Source organism: Vulpes vulpes, chromosome 2, assembly GCF_048418805.1.
Source record: "Vulpes vulpes isolate BD-2025 chromosome 2, VulVul3, whole genome shotgun sequence".
In the NCBI taxonomy this organism is placed as follows: domain Eukaryota; kingdom Metazoa; phylum Chordata; class Mammalia; order Carnivora; family Canidae; genus Vulpes; species Vulpes vulpes.
In genome coordinates this window covers 120,146,468-120,170,442 of record NC_132781.1, presented here as the reverse complement: position 1 = coordinate 120,170,442, position 23,975 = coordinate 120,146,468, and the positions used below count along the sequence as shown (strand labels likewise).

The window sequence follows — 23,975 nt, the reverse complement described above, 5'->3', positions numbered from 1 at the left end:
GCCAGCAGCCAAGCTAATTTCTGAAAGAAATTATGTGATCTGCTTCTTCTACAAGGAGAGGAAATACATATAAAAGTGATGAAACAGGTCAAAAAGTGGCCAGCTTGCCATTTTTTAGGTAAGCTATTGAGGCTTTCAAATCCTAAAGAAGAAGCTTACCTGTAGTTTTTTGTGTTTGTTTTAGCATACCTCTTGTTTTGGAAGTTTTAAAATCTAGATTAAAGGGCAGACCTAGTGGCTCAGTGGTTTAGCGCCGCCTTCAGCCCAGGGTGTGATCCTGGAGACCAGGGATCAAGTCCCATGTCAGGCTCCCAGTATGGAGCCTGCTTCTCTCTCTCTCTCTGTATCTCTAGTAAATAAATAAAAAATCTTTAAAAAAATAAAATATAGATTAAAAAATAAAGATTTTATTTATTTACTCATGAGAGACAGAGAGAGAGGCAGAGACATAGGCAGAAGAAGAAGCAGGCTCCATGTAAGGAGCCTGATGTGGGACGCAATCCAAAGACCCCAGGATCATGACCTGAGCCAAAGGCAGATGCTTAACCACTGAGCCACCCAGGTGCCCCTAAAATCTAGATTTAACATTAGAATTGCTTTAGTGTTTGGTCAACTACATTTGTGCTTTAGGATTGAGTTTTGAATTTATAAAACCTACAAAAAAGTAATAGGACATCTTGTGACTTAGAATCTTACTTTAGGCTAAAAGCCAAGGGGAAAGACTGACATGCATCGAGGAGCCTCATCCTTTAAAATTAGGTGAATTGTAATTCTTCAAAGGAATGAATCCTGCACTCTCTCTCTGTATATAAGGCCCATATCAAGCAGCCTGGTGCTTAAGAGGGATACATTTGGTTTGTTCCTGATTAGCTGTAGGACACTAGGCAAGTTTGTGGACTTTGGTGTTTTGCCTACCTGCCAAAAGAAGTATTTGGAGGTGATTCCTTTTTCTCTCTCAAGCTGTTGCACTTAGGCTCACAAGGAATTTATTCATTGGAAGATGCAAAGTGACTTCTAAGCCCTTTGGTCTCTGGCTTTCAGATACTGATCATTAACATGGTACAGCTGTAAACAGACTGGTTGCTTGACCACTTAGAGACCTGATTATTATTCATGATAGAAGTAGGTAGTGTTATGAAACTGACCTGACTGCTTTTCCTTGAGAGGTGAGCAAAAATATGGAGTAAAAATATTTGTATTTTATTTTATTTTATTTTATTTTATTTATTTATTTTTTTTTTTTTATTTATTCATGATAGTCACACAGAGAGAGACAGAGAGGCAAAGACACAGGCAGAGGGAGAAGCAGGCTCCATGCACCGGGAGCCCGACGTGGGATTCGATCCCGGGTCTCCAGGATCGCGCCCCGGGCCAAAAGCAAGCGCCAAACTGCTGCGCCACCCAGGGATCCCAAATATTTGTATTTTAAACAAAAAGTTTATGTTGACTTATAATCTGTCACTCGAATTTTAATCAGTAGGACAAGTGTCCTGAATGTAATAGCTAAATTTCTGAAAAAAAAGTGAGGAGATGGGGGTACCTGGGTGGCTCAGTCACTTGAGCGTCCAACTCTTGATTGCAGCTCAGATCATGATCTCAGGGTTGTGAGATCAAGCCTCACGTTGGACTCACTGTGGGCATAGAGCCTGCTTAAGATTCTCTGTCTCACTCTCCCTTTATCTTCCCCTGACCCCACCCCATCCCACACCACCCTACACCCTACCCCTTGCACAAATGCCTATTCTCTCCAAAATAAATAATCTTAAAAAGGGGGGGGGGGGGGAGTAGTGTGAGGAGATGGAAGAAAAGGATTATTAAGAATAACAATTCTGGGGATCCCTGGGTGGCTCAGCGGTTTGGCGCCTGCCCTTGGCCTATGGCACAGCCCTGGAGTCCCGGGATCGAGTCCCGGGATCGAGTCCCACGTCGGGCTCCCAGCATGGAGCCTGCTTCTCCCTCTGCCTGAGTCTCTGCCTTTCTCTCTCTTACTCTATCATGAATAAATAAATAAATAAATCTAAAAAAAAAAGACTAATAATTCTTTACTGAGCACTGTGGTGTGCCTGACATCGTGCTAAAACTTTTTGAGATTCTCTTGCTGTATCAGCCCCACAAATCTATAAGGTTGTACTATAATTATTCCCATTTGATAGATGATGAAACTGAGGCTGAACAACTGAGAGACACAATGGTTTGCCCAAGGGTCCCCAGCTAATGAGTGACAGAACGATACTGGTTTGTTTCTTTCTTCTTCAGTTTTTTTTTTTTCAAGTTTTTATTTAAATTCCAGTTAGTTAATGTATAGTGTAATATTAGTTTCTCTTTCTTTCTATAAGTAGACTCACCATACATCCCTGTATGCCTGAGATAGTCCCAGCTTACATCTTGTATCCTGATTATTTCCATCTCAAAAATGGATTCAACAACAAATTATATGGTCACTCTATCTCAAGAATTTTCTGTCTTGGTACTATTGACATTTTGGGCTGGAAAACTCTTTGTTGTGGGGAGCTGTCTTGTGTATTATGGGATGTTAAGCAGCATCCTTGGCCTCTATCCATCAGATGCCAGTAGCACTTCCATCCAAGTAACAAAACCCCCCAAAATATCTCCAGATGTTACCAAATGTCCCCTGAGAAGCAAAATTGCTCCCAGTTGAGAAGTGCTCATAAAATGTAATTACAGAAGGAAAAAATAATCTGTTACAGAACATATGCTGTGAACTGAACCTACCTCGTAGAGTGGCTAGCATATACACTGCTCAATGAAAGTGTATTTCCTGGGGGCATTATTTGACTGCCCAAGTATAGAGAGGACCAAAGGCTAAGCAAGTAATGATTAAGATGACTGGAGGGGTCTAGTGATAAAAATTGGTTTGTTGTAATTCTTACTACAGAAAACTGATAGAGTGTACTGAAAATTGGTTTGTTGTAATTCTTACTACAGAAAACTGATAGAGTGTACTGGGAAGTGACCAAGAAGCCTCCTGGCTGCCCATTCTGGTCAAATTGTAGAGTCTGAGTCTTAATTCTGTTGGGTGCTTTGCCTTAGTGCTGAACACAGAAGCCAGTGGAAGTAGCCAGAAAATGACACTGTAAGTTTCGTATCATAAACTTCTTCAGTGACAACAGCTAATGATAATCAGTGTTCTATTTCCTCCTACTCTTATACTTAGAAATGACCACCATTTCTTTCATACCACCATTTTCCATTTATTAGCAATAACAGAATAAATACCAATAGCACCAATTAAAATGAATCCACATGATGTGTTTTATCCTTACAGCTGTAATAACTAGTAACTAACATGGACTGGAAAGCACTTTGCAAATGTAAAAAGTGCTGTACAGATACATTATAATTATCATCATTAATAAATTAGCCCGATTCTCCTAGTATTCAAAAGGCACGTAAGGTCAGATACATGGGTTCAATGGGGCAAAATGATCACAACCTACAATGTAGCAATGGTTCACATGTGTTGGCAACAAGTTTTACCCCATGCAATCCTGCAGAGCTGAAGTTACACACCCTTCAAAATATGGGAGAATGAAGCTAAAAGTAGACAAAACAGGCTTTTGTTTTGAGATTTAATGTTTTTGTTTTAATAACAGACTCCTACCTCTCTTATGATAACTTTGAAAAGATAATATAGTTAAACTTGTACATTTTAACAAAATTAAAATTTCTTATTTAAGGTGACAGTAAATTTTATTCTTCTCTATGAGCTGATATTCCAGATGTCATTAGAGTTTCAAAGCATTCTGCGACTTCAGCGAGGTCAGATTGGTAAATTTTGTGCTTGCATACTCTCAGGTTGTAACTACGGTATTCATTCCAGAATTGTTACTAGAAAAAAACAGCTTTATCCATTCCCTTGCCAGCAGGAGTCTTGGCAAGAGACAGCTCTTGGCTGACCATAAATAAAATTCCTTGAATCACCAGTGTCTTGATTTAAGAAAGAAATTTTACTGTGCCTTTTATACACAAAAGCTGATTAAACAATGGTTAAAAAAACATTACTCCACTTTTTCACAGGTGTACAAAAGGAAATATAATGGAATTACATTCAACAATAAAGCTTAAAGTTCACTCTAGGTAATAGTTGCATTAACATTCACATACACAAGCACAGAGTAAGTATATTTCAGGAGTCTTATAATAGCATACAGCATACATATGGGAGATTGATTTCAGGTAACGTCATAGGTGTTAGCAAGATTAGCAATTCAGAGTGTTCTAAAAAAGGAAAACTAAACCAAAGAGAAGGTGTGGGCTAGCACACCAAGACAAATCACAGAATTCGAGGATTGAAAAGCCGGCTCACTGTGTGTATGAGAAAACAATTATTTTTCTTCAATTTCGGGGTCTTGAAATAGTTAGCTAGAGAAGGCTGTGTATTCAAAGTGCACATAATTGTTTCTTAGAAAAGAGAGAGAGAGAGAGAGAAAGATCCTTTCACTTAGTCATTAATACATGCAAGAGGCAGCCCCAGAGTGACCTGAAAGAGTAAAGCTGTGATTGGCAGGTGGCCAGTATAATACAGATGTTTCAGGCAATTCTCTTAAAGCACTTCTGTAGCAGCATGATCATTTAAATGGCTGTAGACTGGATTCTCTTTTGAGGAGAGTTGAGGGGGAACTGTAGTCATCATATTTCTCTTTAAAGATTTATAGTTATAGATTTTCTCTTTTTTAAATAAATCTATCAAACAACAAACAGCATAAAATGAGGTGTTGGGGTTTTCTTTCACGTTTGCTTTTGCATATGTGTTGGAAAAGGATCTGGCCTTTTCATAAACATTGTGTGCAAAAGAATTTTTAATAAAGTGAGTACAAGGACATACACAGCAAACACATCAGATCTGCTTCTGTTGCCCCGGTTGGCCTCATTCAACACTGAGCCTTTGGCCTGTGTGATGAAGGTTTTAGGAATAATGACACCACAGCCAACAGACTTGAGGCCTCCTAAAGCCTTATCAGTGGGGGTAGTTTTGTCTGCGGGAAGGTGGCTACCGCCTCTTAAGTTGTAAGATTTAAAAAGTCTGGTCCCTTTTAGTTTCGTGTTCCCCCTGGATTGGCAACTCCCACTGTTTCTTTGCCTTTCTTTGAACCAGCCCTCCTTGTACCAGCTAGTCTCACCTGGCCCATCCCAGCCGATGTCTGGCACTCACACGCCCCCGGTGACCACACAAACCCAGTGGCCACAGACACCCAAGCTGCTCAATCTCAAAATCTTTGAGCCTGCCCTGCAAGTGTCATCAAGACAGCATCCCCGGAGCACAGGGCAGAGAGTCCAACCTCTCACTGGCGGGACTGGAAAGCCTCTCATTTGCGGCGGAGGAGAAAGGAAACTTGGGTCTGCTTTTTAGGTTCTGAAAACAAGCCAGAGTGGAGAGAAAGAGTTAACACCAGACTTAGTAAAGCTTTTAAGACAAAAACCTGTTCAATGTGATCTACACAGACATGGGGAACTTTCTGCAGATTTCTGAGGTCTAGAAGAGAGGGCTCATGGAGAGAGGAGAAAGGTGTGGGGAGTTGCTACATGGGAGAGATTTGCCATTATTACAAAAACTGGCTAAGTGGCTTGTTTCCATGAGAGGACCTCACTGGTCACTGTTGTCAGTCGTGCTGTTCCCTTTCTCTTTTTTTTCCTGGGTCTTGTTACCCTTCTTCTTTTTCTTCTTTTTCTTGGTCTCTTCCTTTTTGCCGAAGGTTATGAAGTCACTTTTGTCAATTTGGCTGTTAGTGGGCTCCTGCCGGATGGAGATGATTGCGGGAGATCCCGGGATAATGAATTTGTCTGGCAACTCACCGGGACCAGATTGTTTGGGGTTGCCTGGTCCGTATTTAAAGGTCCAGCTGTTGCTGTTGACACCAGCACCGACTGGAGGGGACACCTCTCCTGCCTCTGGTTCTGAAAGACAGAATATCACAAGTCAATAAGAGTCAACACAAGCCTTACAGGCCACACTAGTGACTGGACTACAGGGGAAGCTGTACTGATGAGCCTGGCTCCCAAGGACTCAGGGGTTATTTCTTCAAGCCTGAGGCCAAGGTCAGTGTTTGGAAACAATCAGGAGGGCAGATTTTCTCACCAGAAGGTCGGTAAATCTAATTTTCTAGTGACATATTTTTGGTTCCTTGTGAAGAGTTTCCTAAAGAATACAGTTGTGATTACTTATTCTAATGGGAAATGTACTGGATTAAAGCAGAAGTAGCAATAAGAGAACTAGGAATTTATTTCACAAGGAGCTGAAAGACCTGTACTATAAACTCGAAGATATTTATGGAAGGAATTGAAGAAATGACAAATAAATGGGAAGATATTCTGTGCTCCTGGAGTGGAAGAATTAATATTGTTATGGAATCCATGCAATCCTTATCAAAATTCCCATGGCATTTTTCATAGAAATAGAACAATCTTAAAATTTGTACAGAACCACAAAGACCCTAAAGAGCTAAAGCAATCTTGAGAAAAAAGAACAAAGCTGGAGGCATCATGCTTCCTGATTTAAAGCTATATTACAAAGCTATAGTAATCCAACAGGATAGTACTGGCATAAAAACAGACACTTAGATCCATGAAACAGGACAGAAAACCCAGGAGTAAACCCACATATATATATGGTCTATTAATTTACAACAAATGAGGCAAGAATATACAGTGGGGTGGAGGAACAGTTTCTTCAGTAAATGGTGTTGGGAAAACTGGACAGCTACATGCGAAAGAATGAAACCTGACCCCTGTCTTACACTACACACAAAAATAAACTCAAAACGGACTAAAGACTTGAATGTAAGACCTGAAAGCATGAAATTCCTAAAAGAAAACATAGGCAATACCTCCCTGATATCGGTCTTCTTGAATCTGACACCAAAAGCAAAAGTGAAAAAAGCAAAAATTAGCTTTTTAAACTAAGAAGCTACTGCCCAACAAACTAAATCATCAACAAAATGAAAAGGCGATCTATTGCATGGGAGGAAATATTTGTAAATCATATAGCTGATAAATGGTCAATACCCCAAATACATAAAGAACTCTTACAACTCAACAGCAAAAATACATACAATCTGATTAAAAAATAGGCGGAAGATCTGAATAGACTTTTTTCCAAAGAAGACATACACATGGCCAACAAGTACATGAAAAGACACCTATCACTAATCATCAGGGAAATGAAAATCAAAACCACAATGAGATACCATTTCCCACTTGTCAGAATGGCTATCATCAAAAAGACAAGAAATAACAAGTGTTAGTGAGGACATGGAGAAAAGGAACCCTTGTGGATTGTCAGTAGGAATGTACACTGGTACAGCCACTATGGAAAACAGTATGGAGGTTCCTCAAAAAAATAAAAATAGAAATACTGTAAATCCAGTAATCATACTTCTGGGTATTGATCCAAAGAAAATAAAGACACTAGCTTGGGGCCCCTGGGTGCTGCAGTTGAGCCTCCCACTCTGGGCTTCAGCTTTGGTCATGATCTCAGGGTGGTAAGACTGAGCCCCATGTTGGGTTCTGCGATCGGCGCAGATTTGGCTTAAGACTCTCTCTCTTTCCAACCCCGTACCCCTCCCCTGGTTCTCTCTCTCTCTCTCAAATAAATAAATCTTTTTTACAAAAAAGAAAAAGAAAAAAAAACACTAGCTTGAAAAGGTATGTGCATCCCTATGTTCACTGCAATGTTATTTACATTGCCAAGATACAGAAACAAACTAGGTGTCCATAGATGAATGAATGGATAAAAAAAATGTGGTATATATTGTAAAAATGAGTAAAAAAAACCAAACAAAACCCTCATTTAAAATAGAGTCAGGGTGCCTGGGTGGCTCAGTCAATTAAGCATCTGCCTTCTGCTCAGGTCATGATCCCAGAGTCCTGGGATCAAGTCTCACATCAGGGTCCCTACTCCCAAGGAGTCTGGTTCTTCCTCTGCCCTTCCCCCCCCCCCACTCATGATCTCTCTCACTCTCACTCTCACTCTTTCTCTCCCTGTCAAATAAATAAATAAAATCTTTAAAAACATAAATAAAAAAATAAATAATGGAGTCAGGAGGGGCATCTGGCTGGTTCAGTCCTTGGAGCATGAGACTCCATCTCCAGGTAGTAAGTTCAGCCCCAGGTTGCAAGTAGGGCTTCCTTTAAAAAAAAAAATGGAGAGGCAGCCCCCGTGGCTCAGTGGTTTATCGCTGCCTACAGCCTAGGATGCAATCCTGGAGACCTGGGATCGAGTCCCACATCAGGCTCCCTGCATGGAGCCTGCTTCTCCCTCTGCCTGTGTCTCTGCCTCTCTCTCTCCTCTCTGTGTATTCTCATGAATAAATAAATAAATAAAATCTTTTAAAAATAAAAAATAAAAATTAAAAAAAAATGGAGTCAGGAAGCTCTAAAGAGGGGAGCTCTCTCACATATACCACTCCTAGCAGACTGCACTACCAGCCGAAAGAAGGAAGATAATTCTTATCTTGACAAAGATAGATACTTTTCATTATGCATTTCATCTCCTGCTTTTAAGAAAAAAAAAGGATGACCTCTCCCTGCCCTGGCATACTAACCATTACCTGAAACCAAAGGGAAACCACCACAGTCTCAGACTCTTATTCTTTGCTAAAGAACTTTTTTTTTTAGAGGGGGCGGAGGATGGGTGCACAGGGAAGAGGAGAGAGAGAGAGAAAAACCAAAAGACCTGAGGCTCTAAGAGCTAAACAGGGCATTCGCTGCAGCAATTAGTGCTGTAACTTTTTTAGCCTTTCCACAATGAAAGACGCCCTGGGCATTTGTTCTTCTAATCACAACTGAAATACTTGAATCTCATTTGATGTCAGGTACTACACTACTGTTTCTCAAGCCAGTTCTAAGGGCCTCTGGGATCTCAAGTTTTCTCTCATAATTTTTCAAATGGAGGTTTCAATAACACTGGTAACATAAAAGGCAGCTGAAGAAGTAGATTTTGTATTACCTGGTCAACGCCCCCCTCCCAAACCCCCAAACTAAGAACTGCCAAGGGATTTCAGAACTCTTGTCTGCAATTATACTCAAAATGCTTTGTCTTCAGGTAATGGAGGAAAAAAAAAAAACCAAAAACCTAATTTAGAGGTACATGATGCAGTTTCAGATATTAAAAGAAGGAAAAGAAGAATATGCTAATTAATAGCATGTGAATTAAAGAACACTCTGGGTACACATTTTGACAACTACTCTGTCCAAAACAAAAGATAAATTAGTTGATTCAATTATTTGATCCCAAGTCTATCACAATCATCCTGAGGAGTGGTGGAATGAAGTAGAGAAGAGATGGAAAGATGTGTGGGTGTAGGGGATATTGCCCAGGATAGGAGTATGGGATTCTGTTGTAAATACAGGTCTATTTGAGAAAAGCACTGGGAGCCAACCTTATACTCCTCCCTCAGGGTGCTCAGAGTCTAGTTGGGACAGACACTTAAGTGATTATAAGGCCCCAGGTTAATGGATAAATCCAATGACCAAGGTACATGTGAAATGTTTTGGGGATTTCAGAGGATAAAATTGTTAATTATACTTGAGAAAGTCAAAGGAGATTCCAGAGAAAAGATGAAATTTGCAGTGAGACTGGAGAAAATTATTATGCATCCAAAGGGGTTTTTGTTTTCTTTTCTTTTCTTTTTTTTTTTTTTTTATTTATTTATGATAGTCACACAGAGGGCGAGAGAGAGAGGCAGAGACGTAGGCAGAGGGAGAAGCAGGCTCCATGCACCGGGAGCCCGACGTGGGATTCGATCCTGGGTCTCCAGGATTGCGCCCTGGACCAAAGGCAGGCGCCAAACCGCTGCGCCACCAGGGATCCCCCAAAGGGGTTTTTGATGCAAGACTTTCCCAAGAGTCCAGCTGGAAGACAATGACTTCTAGAAGAGTAGAGGTCAGAGCTAGAGAGGAAGAGTAATGGTCTATCTGGGCAAAGTAATCCCAGTGGCCATGACATCGAAACCCTTTGACATCAGAGTAGTGTCCTTGTATCAGACACTGCTCCTTCGGTGGCATCGTGAAAAAAAAAAGTTCTGCCAGAAAAACTTTATGTTTGATTGCATTTTGGGATTTTTCTACATCTGCTCTTTCCATCTCCTGATCTATCACTGCCCTATCTCTTTGAATCTGGCATCCTTAAGCACTACTTTTGTAATACTGCTCATGTCAAACCCACTCATCATATAATAGCCAAAGCCAGTGGTCACAATTCAGTCTGTGCTGCCGGGAACCCCTTGGGAGCATTTGTCAGTCCCTTCTGGAGACACTGGTTTTTATCAGTTCCCTGTCAAACCATTCTCCTGACGTTCTCTTTTGGCCTTAGACCACCTTCTCTTCTTTTTCTTCAACTCCTGTGGGGATTTCAGCCAGGTCCATGGGTATGCATACTGTCCACATGTACTGCTGAGACCCAGATTTCTATGTGGAGACCCCCCATCCTTCTGTGCTCCAGTCTCACGTCTCCTAATACCTACCTATCCTGTATCTTCTCTTGAAAGTCTCATGGGGCATCTCAAGCTGAAGGAACTCCTGATTCCTCTTGTCTAGTTCTTTCTAAATCTCTCCAGTCTCAATAAATGGCACTCCACTCACTTTAATGCTCAAGCTGGAAACTTCAGAGCCAGTGTCCATTTTTTTTTTCTATTTTCTGTTCCCCATTTATCATCCATCAAGACCTGTCATTCCTGCCTCCTAAATATACCTTGACTTGGTCCTCTTCTCTCCATTTGAATTGTCACTACCTTTTTCTCAGGGCACCATTATCCAGAATGTAAATTCCAACAATTGCCTTGTGCTGCCTGTTTTGACACTGGCTTCTCTCTAGCCCTCCACCCAGGAGCCAGAGTTCTCTTTATTCCTACTCTTTCCCTCCATTTATTTTTTTTCTTTTTCTCCTTAAAAAACAACAACAAAACAAAACAAAACTAATCCCCTGAAGTATAGCATACATACAGTAAAATCCTACAAAAATAGAAGCCAGATTACATCACTCCCCTGTTTAAAATTATTCAGAGGCTTTCTACTGCCTTAACAAAAAATAAATTTTTTTTTTAAAAAGTCAAACTCCTTAACATGGTATAGAACGCCCTTAAATAAATCTATTTTTTATTCTCCAATCGCATCTACAAGTCTCCCTCTTACCACATAGGCCTTCTTTCAGTTTTTCAATACCCCTTGTGATTGTTTTTGCTTCAAGAACTGTATACACACAGTTTCCTTTTGTCTAGAATGATCTCCCCTCCATTCTTAGCATGATTCCTCATTCTTCAAGTCTGTGCTGAAATGTCACCCCCTGGCAGAGGTATTCTATGACCCTTCTACCCAAGCACAACCCTTTTACCTCCATCTGTCACTGTAACATCCACAGAGGCAGAAAATATACGTTTTATTCACCACTAATAGTTGATGTCTAGTGTGATTCCTGGCCCGTAACAGGTGTTTAATTAAATACTTGCTAGGTGGCTGAATGAAAAAACAGGTATGAGAAGTGGCAGCCACCCTAGCAGATCCAACAGCTCTCTGCTTACTGCACTCTGCTGTCCCTGAAGACAGTGAAGTAATGCGTGTGAAGTGCTAAGCCTGATAGCCAGCGCGATGGAAGAGCCCAATAAACTGAATCATGTACGGGCAATATATATATATATATCGGGGCTGGAAGGCAGGTTAGAATAATGTAAATTTAGTTACCAGAATGCAGTAGGGAAAGGAAGCTTTCTTCTTTCCACCAAATCCCTTTTCCTACAGCATGCTTCCCCCAGTGAAGCTTACTCTATAGCTCTTTGGACATAGGGCCATCTCGATGCTTTTTCTCTGAGACTAAAACTCATTTCTTTGAGCCATCTGAGATAAATCTGCAATTGAGCTCAGCCAGAACCTGCCTGTTTACCTTTAAAATACAAGCCCTGACCCTGAGAGATGAAGACAAAAGCAAGACTGGTATTGAAAAGCCTGGGATTTGGCATCTAGGAGAACTGGGCTTCTGTACCAATCCATAGTCCTTCAGTGGCCCTCACATAGGCCAGGATGAAAATTTTTTCCAACCACAACCAGGACTCTGCATGGGGCCTTGGAACTGTCATCTGGAGATGCAGAACTCAGAGATATCTTTATCTTACAGAATTAAAGGACATTAATGGCTCTGCCTGTTGACTGAGGGACCCCCTCACAGCAGGACTGCTAAGAGTTAATGAGATTTTTTACATGTCACTAAGCTTCTCGGCCTTTGCTGGGAGTCCTGGTTGGTCTGACTCAGCCTTAGACTCCAAGAAGCAGAGATCCACTCTGGTGCATCTTCCTCTGATCCAGCTTCTGGAATCCCTCACAGACCACTGTGCCTAACCTGTTCTGGCTGATGTGTAAGCAACTGTCTCTGAGGGCTCATTCAGGTGAAATAATAGCTTCACGATCTGGCAAACAACATTTACTGACCTCCTAATCTTGAGTCCCTTTTGGCCAAGAGCACTAAAGACCCTTGGCTGGCTTTGCCTGTGAAATGCTGGGACTTTGAGGGCAGAATCAAGGAGATGCTCCCCCTTAAAGAAGATGAGAAAGGAAGAGACACCAGGGCCATGACCAGCACACAGTCAGTTAAGGGAATGTTTCCTCTTTTGGTGCTGCTTCCCTTCCTCCTCTTGTGACTTGCCACAAGTCTCTCTCCTCTGGTCCCAGGGGACCTAGCTCCCTGGCAAGGATGAGACTGACAAGCAGTCAAGACTCTGCCAGACTCCAGAAAGAGGATTTCAGGTACACATCAAGTAGGTGGGGGTCTGAATTCTTAGGCAGAGCCTTCCCTGACATTCAGATTTCAACCCAATGGAATTTATAAAAGCTTTAATAGAATATAATCATAACTACAGTAAATGGCTTTTTTTTTTGTATTGGCTGATTTCTCCACCATAGGTAGGAATACATTTAAAAATCAGAACAATATACATATTTTTAAAAATGTGTACAGATCTGCAACTTAAAAAATTGCCCTCTGGAGGTAGCTGGCCACTTCACTTAATACTATAAACTATTTTTAAAGATTTTATTTATTTATTAGAGAGAGAGAGAAAGAGCAGGGTAGTGGGATCAGAGGGAGAAGCAGACTCCCCACTGAGCAGGGGGCCCTACACAGGGCTCTATCCCAGGACCCTGAGATCACAACCCAAGCTGAAGGCAGGTGCTCAACCCAGTGAGCCACCCAGGTGCCCCTATAAACTACTTTAGACACCTCCCTTTGGCACTGCCCATGGTCTTTTTGGCAACATTCCCTACATCCCTCTTTTCAGCTAAAGGAACACTGGCCAAAGTTTGGCCTCAGGGATTCAGAGGAGCTGGCTGGAGGCTTTGCCAATGCAGATGCTGGGGAAGGTCCTGAAAATGGTGAAGCAAATGCCAGACTTTGTAAACTCATCCCCAACTCATTCTCAACTGCTGTGGACAATCAACTAACACCAGCAGAGCAGTTTTCTGATTTACACTGATTTCCTCCAAAAGAACAACACCAAGTCATTTTGACCAAGGACAATGTTTTCAGGAACGCTCTTGGAGGGCACAGGCTGGAGAATGTGGGAGGGTGGTTAAATTATCTTTTCCTCTGTTCATCTTGCTTTGTTCTTCTGAACTTGAGAGCCTGCTCTGACTTTAGGACTTAATAGTACACAGGCCTGCGCAATTTACGTAAATATTTCTGAACTATGGTTTTCTCATCCATAAAATGAAGATGATCACCTTCCACAGGATTATGGATGTATTTTAGATTTACTGGGATCTTCCTATGTGTGTGGCACTGGGCTAAGCAGATCTGCATGCAATATAATTTTTGCTCCTCACAAGAACCACATGAAGTAAATATTGCCAATATCCATGTCTGTTTTATGGATATGTCTGTTTTATAAATGAAGAGACTAAGGACCAAGGGTCTTGAGGTTACTAATTGTAGAACCCAGGACCTGATGGAATCTGGACAGTCTCACTCCACCACATCCTGAGCTGTGTATAAAGGCCCTTGGAAAATTCTGAAGCATTATACAAATGTAGCAATTATTTTGATTACATTTGCCTTGCCACCATTTGGGAGACAGAGATGCAGGCAGGAACTTCTAAGCTAGAAACAGAAAGGAAAAAAAAAAAAAAAAGAAGAATCAGAAAGGAGTGGAGGCTGGGGGAGGGGCACGAAGCGGGAGTGACAAGCTCAGGAAAATCACAGCCCGGTTCTGCAGGTTTCTGCCCTCCCCTTCTCTCCCCATTCATCCCTTTGTTGCCATCTTTGGGATTTTGGTCCTGAGGTTAATAAAGAGCTCCCAGAAAACCCATCATTTTGATTAAAGCCCAGGCTATCTTGCCAGACAGCACTCTGGAGCATGCCTCCCGCCCACCCCGCTAGGTCAGTGCAGCCAGCAAAGGCTATTAAATGATTACAGCCATTTCCGGCCCAGCCAGCCAGCTCCCCTGGTTTGCTCATTCTCTGGCGGGCTGCTGCTGCTGCCTCTGGATGCCCAGGGAAAAGTCAGAGCACGGGTGGTTCTGCAGATTCTGGGTTTGCAGGTGAACATCCAGGCTTTCTGTGTAGGGACACCCTGCTTCTCCCCACTGCAGCCAGCCGCTGCAGCCTCAAGCAGCTCTGATTTTGTTTGCACCCTTTTGGCTTTTATGCAACCATTTCATGCATCTGTCTGTCTCTCAGTTGTGTGTATGTGTGTGTGTGTAGCAGAATTTGGCAGATTGTACAGTCATACATGCTCAGCCTGACCAAAAGGCAAAAACCATCCGCCATCAAACCTGCTGCAAGACCAGGCTGAACAACATCCCTAGCTCCCCCTCCCCATCCTCCACTTGCCGAGCCACTAGAACAAGCTCCACCTCCTCTTGCTCACTCAGCCTTTATGAATTGGGCAATGTTAATCTGAGTAATTACAGCCCACAAATCACAGGAGAACCATAGTCTGCAACCCAAATCCTGTCCAGGATCAGAGAGAGGAGGAGAAAGCTCAAACCACCTGGGTTAGCATTTCCATCATTTATTTCCCCACTGCTTCTTAGATCTTCAAATGACGGTGGAAAGAATTTTCCATGGAAACAAGACCATGTAAAAATATACTGCTTGTTCTCTGTAAGGTATTAGGCCCTACAATCAGAATAGGTTTAAATATGGCAACATCATATAAATTATGTGATGTTTAGCAAATCATTTAACATCTTAGTTTTCATATGTAAAGGAGATAATATCTTTATATGTTTATATCTATATATATTTATATATAAATTATAATTATAAATTAAAGTATATATAAGTTAAGTTATATATATTTATAGATATATAAAATATGTAAAAGGGTTTCCCTTTTATAGGTAAGGAAGCTGAGGGCTTAAATTACAGCAAGGTGATTTGCCCTGAATCACACAGGGATTTGGTAATAGAGCTGAAAAATTCTTCTCATGTGGACTCCCCAGCTCAGTAATAGATTTGTTATTATTATTTTACTCCTGTGAAGCCTTGGGGATGAGGGAGGAGGCAGAGTTGAGCTCATCCACAGACCTAGCATTCTGACCCCTAGAGTAGCTGGGAGGAGACAGGGTTAGTGTGATGGGAGGCGGGCTCATGTGAATCCACTCCTCAGAGGCTGCCACTCCCCGGGGTTCTGCCTCCTTTGCTGGGGGGAGGTGATGTGGTGGGGAGGAGGCTGCAGGATCTGGAAGGAGATTTTGTGGATGTTTGTTGCCTCAGGCCACAGCTGGGCTAATTTTCAGTAATCTTGGAGCGGAAGAGATAAATACAGTGGCATATTTTTAAAGCCACAGCTCTTGCTTTGTGCCCAAAATAACTCTACCATTTCTAGGTTAAGAGTATAAAGATATCATGTGCTGTGAACCCAGATTCAAAAATTGGAATAAAAAAATCATATTTCTTTCCTTGACCCCATAACCCAGCAGGGCTCAAACTATGAGGTTTTCTGTACCTTATTCCTGGTTGCTAAAGTCTCCCGCAGTCCAGAGGGCAATTTCCCTTTATAGCCTTCTTCTTACAATGCCCCCAGCCTCAGCCAACTGTTATAGCCTAGGGGTAGCAGAATGCTTAAAATCAAAGTTTGGGGGACACACAGATTTGAGTTGGAATCTCAGCTTCATCACTCACATGTGTAACGTTGGGCAAGTCAGTAGGCCTCTCAGCCTGCATTCTTTCATATGTAAAATAGAGATGATAATATTCCCCTTAAAGGACTGTGAGCATTAAGAAGACACAATGCTCGTAAATCACAAAGAACAATGGCCGGCCTGCAGAAATCAGAGGATGGGTATCATTATGGTGCAGCATTCCTCTGAGGAACTTGACTTCCGGTGCCACGCCCCCCCCCCCAACCAATCCATTTATTCTTGAATGCAGTATTTCCAAGAATTCTCTTTTCCAGGGGCCCTCCTCCCATCTGCCCCTGCCCCTCCTAGGGATCATTAAAGAAGTCTAGCTGTGAAGTTTTCCAGCTTAGAACTGGTTGCTAGGTAAGGAACCATTCTCCAGAGCCCTCTGAGCGAGGCAGGTGGGAAGGAGGCAGTCTGGACTTGGTGGACCACACAACAGATGAGGGAGGCATCAAAAGCCTCAGGTTCAAATTGCAGCTCTACCATTCTGCTTTCCACTCTTTTCTACTACACCAACTTACAGTTTCTTCACCCGTAACAAGGATAGAGTAGCTAACCTCCTGAGAGACACGGTTATGCAACTAAATTGATTAATTATGTACAATAAATTAGACATGGTGCTAGGAATTAGGGACAGAGATATGAATAATATTAGGACAGGAACCCTGCTCTCAAAGAGTTAAAGTGCAGAAAAAGACAAATGAATAAAGACAATATTGTTTTAAGTGAAAGGGGACTTCCACTACCTCTACTGTGACCTCAGTCTGTACTTTCTAACTGATTTAAGTTCTTCTTTCCAGCTCATCTTTCCCAGCAGGCAAAGCATTTGTGGTGGGAACTGAAATTGCCCCCTCAAGCATTAACTAATGCCCTGACTCCAGCAACACCCTGCATGATTGACCCCAACACCGTGGCGGACCTGACCTTTACTGCCCAGCACACCGACCCACTGCCCTTTGCCCTACATTGGAGACAGCAGCATTCTGGAGACAGTCTCTGATACACTAGTCTGCTGTCCTGGTGTTGGCCTTCCTGAAATAAATTCTGTTCTTGCTTCACCACCCCTGGGTTCTTTGCCTTTGGATTTTGTCAGCAGCGGTGAGTGACCCAGAGAATTTGGTCTGTTTGGGACGCCCCATTACCCAAAGCACCAGGTGCTCTTGCACCCTTGGGCCCCAGTTACATAAGGAATAAACAAGGTAAAGAGCTCTGGCATAAAGATGGCATTAAACTTTCTAGAGACAGTGTGTGCAGAGGTTAAGAGCATGGCTCAGAAGTTAAAGAGCCCTGTTTCAGATCTTGTCCCCAACACTTTAGACAGGTATGTGACCTTACTTAACCCTAGGTACTCAATTTCCTAGGAATTAAAATGGGTATAATATAGGGTTATCTCGGGGTGGTTACACAGAGTAAAGGAGATCATACATGTAAAGTGCTTAGAACAGTGCCTGGCTTAAGTAAACAAAACATGGTTTAAATGTACAATATAGGTAAGCCATTACTATTATTATTCACAAGTAAATTCTCTCATATCTCTGTTCCAGTATTCTCAAGCCTGAGGGCTAAGCCCCTTGATGGCGTGATCCTTAAGTGCTAGTGACATATAATATAGTAATAGCTAGGGATGAGGGTCAGAGGGAAGTGTAAAACACATGCAGTCCAATCCTAGATTAGAACATGTCAATTTGGTATTTTCATACTCTATAACCCAGTAATCTCACTTGTGTAGTGCCTAAAATATATAAAAATGTATATTGCATTGTTTAAAAAACATAGATACTAATAAGAAAGTTGATAAATAAATAATAATATAGGCATACAATATAGTATGTCCTTAGCTAAAAAAATGAGGTGGGTCTCCGTGTACTGATTTGAAAAGGTGTTTGTTAAAAAACAAAGCTGTATATTAACATGCATAACATCTCATTGTACTTTTTGAAAACCTACTTTTTAAATTTTTTATTTTTTATTTTTTTAAAGATTTTATTTATTTATTTATTTGTGAGGGACACACAGAGAGAAGCAGAGACACAGGCAGAGGGAGAAGCAGGCTCCCCATAGGGAGCCTGATGTGGGACTCCATCCTGGAATGCCCTGGGACACCGGGATCACGCTCTGAGCCAAAGGTAGAGCTCAACCACTGAGCCACCCAGGCATCCCTAAAAAACCTACTTTTTTTAATAAGCAAAAAATATTCAGAGGTACCTGGCTGGCTCAGTCTAAAGAACATGCAACTCTTGATCTTGGGGTTGAGAATTCAAGCCCCATGTTGAGTGTAGAGATTACCTAAACGTAAAATCTTAAAAAAAAAAAAAAAATTGTATAATCAATTATGTGACAAAAAATTATTTTGAAAAATATTTGGAAGAGCAGATCCGAGTGTAAACTATCGACTTTGGGTAGTAATGCATGTCACTGTAGGTTCATCGAATGTAACAAATGACCACAGTGGGGGTGGACATGGATAGTGGGGAACGCTTGTGTGGGTGTGGGGACAGGGCCATATGGGAATTCTCTGTACTTTCCACTCAGTTTTTCTGTGAACCTAAAACTGCTCTAAAAAATAAAGTCTAGGGATCCCTGGGTGGCGCAGCGGTTTGGCGCCTGCCTTTGGCCCAGGGCGCGATCCTGGAGATCCGGGATCGAATCCCACGTCGGGCTTCCGGTGCATGGAGCCTGCTTCTCCCTCTGCCTGTGTCTCTGCCTCTCTCTCTCTCTCTCTCTGTGACTATCATAAATAAATAAAAAAAAATTAAAAAAAAAAAATAAAGTCTATTAATTTAAAAAAATATTTTAAGGATACCCACAAAACTGTTAACAGTGGTTGCTTCACTGAGCAGGAGTGGGATTGAGGGAAACATTTTCATGCAATGATGTTGTATGGTTTAATATTCATATCAACAATATAATTACATATTTTATTTTACATTTCTTTGAACTTGATACACACTAAGCTGTTGGTAGTGGTTACTTTCTGGGAGCGTGACGGGAGATAGGAGGTAAGGTACTAGTCATTTTATTTTAGTTTTGCACAGATTTAATTTGTCACAATTTTTGGCCTGTTATAATTAAGTCAGAGAGAGATTTAAAAAGATGACTAGCCCAGCCCCTACTTAATCAGCTGCGAATTCAAAAACTGGCTGAAAAATTAGCTGAAACAAAACATCTCTGCCCTAGATAGTTTGGATCTAGGACCAGCTACATAATTTGTAGGGCCCGTAAAAAATCATTAAGTACTAAAAAATGGCAACAGCATAATATTAAACCAAAGAGGCCTTTCTAAGCACCAAGACCCCATGAAGCAGCCTTGGTGGGACCCCAGAGCCCCCTGCTGGGTCCCTCCTTCTTTTTTTTTTTTTTAGGATTTTATTTATTTATTCATCAGAGAGGCAGAGACATAGGCAGAGGGAGAAGCAGGCTCCATGCAGGGAGCCCAACATGGGACTTGACCCCGAGTCTCCAGGATCACACCCTGGGCGCTAAACCACTGGGCCACCCGGGCTGCCCTGGGCCCCTCCTTCAGCACCACAACTCCACAGGGACTCTTTCTACAGTTTTCATTCTGCCTATTGGAAACTGAGGCACAACCATTTCACCCAACAATAAAACTGCTTCTGGGTCTGCTTGGGTTTTCAAACTTTTCATCTCTACCCTTCCCTCTCACTTTGTTGCAATCTGTGCTTCTTAAATTCTGGCAGCAATCCCAGGCTCTGTGTTGCTGTGTCACTTCTGAGCCTTGAGCAACCATTTCTAGACAAGCAGTGATCTCCCTGCACTGAGGTTATAAAATGGAGGTGCCGTCAGAATACCGCAGTAGAAGAAGGGAAGTGGAGTGTCATCTGGGGAAAACCCTCTTCCACCACCACTATCCCACACTTTGCACTTAAAGTCTGTACCATTTCGTTTAATTTAGCAAAACCATTTTGAATCCTATTTACTGTGTGCCAGGCGTTGTGCTAAGTGCCAGGAATATTAAACTGAGTAAATGATAACATTTTTTTAAATGTTTACCATGAGCCATGCACTGCACTAAGCATTCTGCACGCACTGTCTCAATGAATCCTTAGAGCAGCCAAGAGTCTTTCTTCTTTTACACACTAATAAATCTGAGGAGCAATGATTGAGCGGCCCAACAAGAGCCTGAGGCCCTGTGCAATGCTGTGCTTGCTGCCTCCCTTAAGAAGCAAACCAAGGCAAAATTTAAACAAACCTGGCCTCACTCTACACATTTGCTCACGCAAGATCAGATCAAGGCCACCAGAATTAGCTAAGAACATTACCAAGGACAGTCCTTTTTACAAAAAATGCTGTAATCACCTCCCTTTTGGTTCCACATTTCTAGACACTCAGTTTCCAATCTTACTAGAACTGAAAAATCTAGAATACAAAATCAATATACAGAAATCTGTTACATTTCTATACACTCATAATGAGAGCATAAAAAGACATTAATAGTCCCATCCCCTTTATAATTGCACCAAAAAAAATAAACCAAAACAAAACAAAAACACAAACCGCTAGGAATAAACTTAGAGTTGAAAGACCTATATTCTGAAAACTGTAAGACACCAGTAAACGAAACTGAAGATAACACAAATGGAAAGATTGTTCCATGCTCATGGTTTGGGAGAAGAAATATTGTTAAAATGTCCATACAACCCAAAGCAATCTATAGATTTAATGTAATCTCTATCAAAATACCAGCAGCATTCTTCACAGAACTAGAATAATCCTAAAATTTGTATGGAACCACAAAGGGCCCTGAATAGCCAAAATCATCTTGAAAAAAAGAACAGGGATGCCTGGGTGGCTCAGTGGTTAAGCACCTGCCTTCAGCTCAGGGTGTGATCCTGGAGTCCCGGGATCGAGTCCCGCATCGGGCTCTCCGCACAGAGCCTGCTTCTCCTCCCTCTGCCTGTGTCTCTGCCTCTCTCTCTGTCTCTCATGAATAAATAAATAAAATCTTTAAAAAAAAGGAACAAAACTGAGGTACAACAACCCCAGATTTCAAGATACACCACACAAAGATTTAGTAATTAAGGCAGGATGGTATTGGCACAAAAACAAACACATAGGTCAATGGAACAAAACTGAGAGCCCAGAAATAAACCCATGATTATCTGGTCAATTAGTCTTTGACAAAAGAGGCAAGAATATACACTGGGAAAAAGACCGTCTCCTCAGCAAACGGTATTGAGAAAACTGGATAACAACATGCAAAAGAATGAAAATGGGCCACTTGCTTACACCATACACAAAAATAAACTCAAAACGGATTAAGGACCTAAATGTGAGAACTGAAACCATAAAAATCATATAGGAGAGCACAAGCAATAATTTCTTTGACATGGGCAATAGCAACATATTTCTGGATAGGTCTCCTGAGGCAAGGGAAACAAAAGCAAAAATAAACTATTGGGCCTATATCAAAATAACAATCTTCTGCACAGCAAAGGAAACAACAAACAAAACTAAAAGGCAACCTACTGTATAGGAAAAGATACCTGCAAATAATGACATATTCGATAAAGGGTCAATATCCAAAATATATAAAGAATTTATACAACTCAACACTCCAAACCCAAATAATCCAATTAAAAAATGGGCAGATGACATGAACAGTCATCTCTCCAAAGAAGACATCCAGATGGCCAAAAGACACAGAAAAAGATGCTCAACATCATTTATCATTAGGGAAATGCAAATCAAAATGACAATGAGATATCACCTCACATCTGTCAGAATGGCTAATATCAAAAACACAAAGAGGCACCTGGGAGGCTCAGTGGTTGAGCATCTGCCTTTGGCTCGGGTCGTGATCCTGGAGTCCTGGGATCGAATTCCACAACAGGCTCCACTTGCCTATATCTCTGCCTCTGCCTATATCTCTGCTTCTCTCATGGATAAATAAATAAAATCTTGAAAAAAAAAAACCCCACAAGAAATAGCAAGTGTTGGTGAGGATGTGGAGAAAAAGGAACCCTCATGCACTGTTAATAGGAATGAAAAGTGGTGTGGCCACTGTAGAAAACAGTATGGAAAAAAAAAAAGAAAAGAAAACAGTATGGAGCTTCCTCAAAAAATTAAAAATAGAATTACCATTTAATCCAGTGATTCTACTACTAGGTATTACCCAGATTAAAAAAACACTTATTCAAGATCTATGTGCCTCTATGTCTACTGCAGCATTATTTACAGTAGCCAAATTATGGAAGCAGCGCAAGTGTCCATCAACAGATGAATGGATAAAAAAGACATTTAAAAAATTGTTTTATATTTATTTATTTATTTGATATCAGTAAGACCTTTTTAAAAGATTTTTATTTCTTTTTTTAAAAAAGATTTTATTTATTTATTCATGACAGACACACAGACATAGGCAGAGGGAGAAGCAGGGCTCCCTATGGGAGCCCAATGCAGGACTCAATCCTGGATCTTCGGGATTACGCCCTGAGCTGAAGACAGACACTCAACTACTGAGTCACCCAGGCATCCTAAGATTTTAATTTCTTTACCTGAGAAAGAGAGAGAGAGAAACAAACAGGCTTCCTGTTGAGCAAAGAGCCTGACATGGGCCTTGATCCCAGGATGCTGAAATTGTGACCTGAGCCAAAGGCAGATACTTAACTGATTAAGCCACCCATGTGTCCCTAAAAAATTTTAAAAGATGTAGTATATATCAGTGAGGGTGACAGAACATGAGAGACTCCTAACTCTGGGAAACGAACAAGGGGTAGCGGAAAGGGAGGTGGGCGGGGGGTTGGGGTGACTGGGTGATGGGCACTGAGGGGGGCACTTGACAGGATGAGCACTGGGTGATATGGCATATGTTGGCAAATTACTCCAATAAAAATAAATAAATAAATAAATAAATAAATAAATAAATAAAATAAAAGATGCAGTATATGTGTACAACAGAATATTACTCAGCTATAAAAAAGACTCATCTCGCCATTTGCAACAACATGGATGGATCTAGAAGGTATAACACTAAGTGAAAGAAGTCAGAGAAGGACAAATCCTATATGCTTTCACTCATATGTGGAATTTAAGAAACAGAACAAAGGAAAAGGGACGATAAAATAAGAGACTCAAATATAGAGAACAAACTGATGGTAACCAAAGGAGAGGTAGGTTGGAGAATGGGAGAAATAGGTGATGGGGATTAACAGTATAATTATCATGATATTGAATAATGTATAGAATTTCTGAATCACTATATTATACACTTGAAACTAAGGGAGCTCAGTAGAGCATCTTGTCTTAAAAACCAACCAACCAACCAACCAACCAACCAACCAACCAACCTTCTGGTGGCTCTCCGCTGTTAACAGATGAAACTTCCAAGTTCTTTAGCAGGATTTTAAAGGCTCTACAAAATCTAATTCCTGTATGCTTTTCTAATCTCATTTCCCAACAGTCCTCTATCCCTTCTACCCATCAAGTGTACTCATTCTAATTAACTAAATTATATATTTCTGATTTTTGTTGTATTTTTCTTTTTTGGGGGTGTTATTTTTGTTTTTAGAGACCGAGAGAGAGAGAGAGAGAGAGCACACATACACAGACCCTGACACAGACCTCGATCTCACAAACCTGAGATCCTGACCCTGAAATCATGACCTGAGCTGAAATCAAGAGTCAGATGCTAAACTGACTGAGCCACCCTGATTTTTGGTGGGTTTTTTTTTTTTTTACATGTATTGTTCACTTTGTCCAGAACTCTCCTGTCCCACATCCTACATACCATCCTTCAATACCCAGTATTAAATGTCAGTCTTTGAGATGTATCCCTAAATCCCCAATTCCATCTTCTGGGTTCCCACAACATCCAGTATTCACAGTTG

The 23,975-nt window shown here is 41.3% G+C and overlaps 1 protein-coding gene across 3 annotated transcripts in view; it reads right to left on the bottom strand.

The window, feature by feature from the left end:
* Positions 1-3,187: 3,187 nt before the first annotated feature.
* LOC112934286 (protocadherin alpha-C2) overlaps positions 3,188-23,975 on the bottom strand; it is a 113,462-nt gene continuing 92,674 nt past the window's right edge. For 2 of the 3 annotated variants that reach the window (XM_072749807.1, XM_026017691.2), the window contains exon 4: positions 3,188-5,916. In XM_072749807.1, the coding sequence (XP_072605908.1) occupies positions 5,606-5,916 (311 nt within the window). In that variant the 3' untranslated portion in view covers positions 3,188-5,605. The remainder of the gene's footprint in view (positions 5,917-23,975) is intronic. The other variant, XM_026017697.2, reaches the window with a different exon arrangement.